Source organism: Buceros rhinoceros, unplaced genomic scaffold, assembly GCF_000710305.1.
Source record: "Buceros rhinoceros silvestris isolate BGI_N320 unplaced genomic scaffold, ASM71030v1 scaffold26901, whole genome shotgun sequence".
NCBI classification, from domain to species: domain Eukaryota; kingdom Metazoa; phylum Chordata; class Aves; order Bucerotiformes; family Bucerotidae; genus Buceros; species Buceros rhinoceros.
Genome location: NW_010396386.1, coordinates 9,912 through 10,310, shown reverse-complemented (window position 1 = coordinate 10,310; position 399 = coordinate 9,912). Strand labels below are relative to the sequence as shown.

General features: G+C 62.4%; 1 protein-coding gene across 1 annotated transcript in view; it reads left to right on the top strand.

Annotated features, from left to right (window-relative positions):
- Positions 1–217: 217 nt before the first annotated feature.
- Positions 218–399, top strand: part of DNASE1L2 (deoxyribonuclease I-like 2) — a 3,927-nt gene continuing 3,745 nt past the window's right edge. Inside the window, exon 1 of the mRNA XM_010145900.1 lies at positions 218–364. Coding sequence (XP_010144202.1) covers positions 218–364 — 147 coding nt within the window. The remainder of the gene's footprint in view (positions 365–399) is intronic.

Here is a 399-nt window from a genome sequence, read left to right as displayed (position 1 = left end):
GGGGTTTATCTTCCCCCGGGACCGATGAGCTGGCAGACAGCCCATGCCAGCGCCATGGGCTTCTCCAGGCAGCGCCTGCCATGGCACGCTGTTGCACACCAGGACTCAGGAAGGACCTACACAGGGTTTATCTTTGCTCTATCCCCAAATCCAAAGCTGTTCTCCACATTTGGCTCCCATCGCTGCATCCCTGCGGCTCAGCATCCCTCCCGGCAGGATGGGGACCGTGGCGCTGGCACTGTCCCTGCTGGCTGTGGCTCTGCCATGCCTGGCCACCACCACCCTGCGCATCAGTGCCTTCAACATCCAGACGTTCGGAGACACCAAGATGGCCAATGAAGGAGTGGCGAGCGTAATCGTCAGCGTGAGTGGCGCCAGCGGACCGCCGGGACGGGCTGT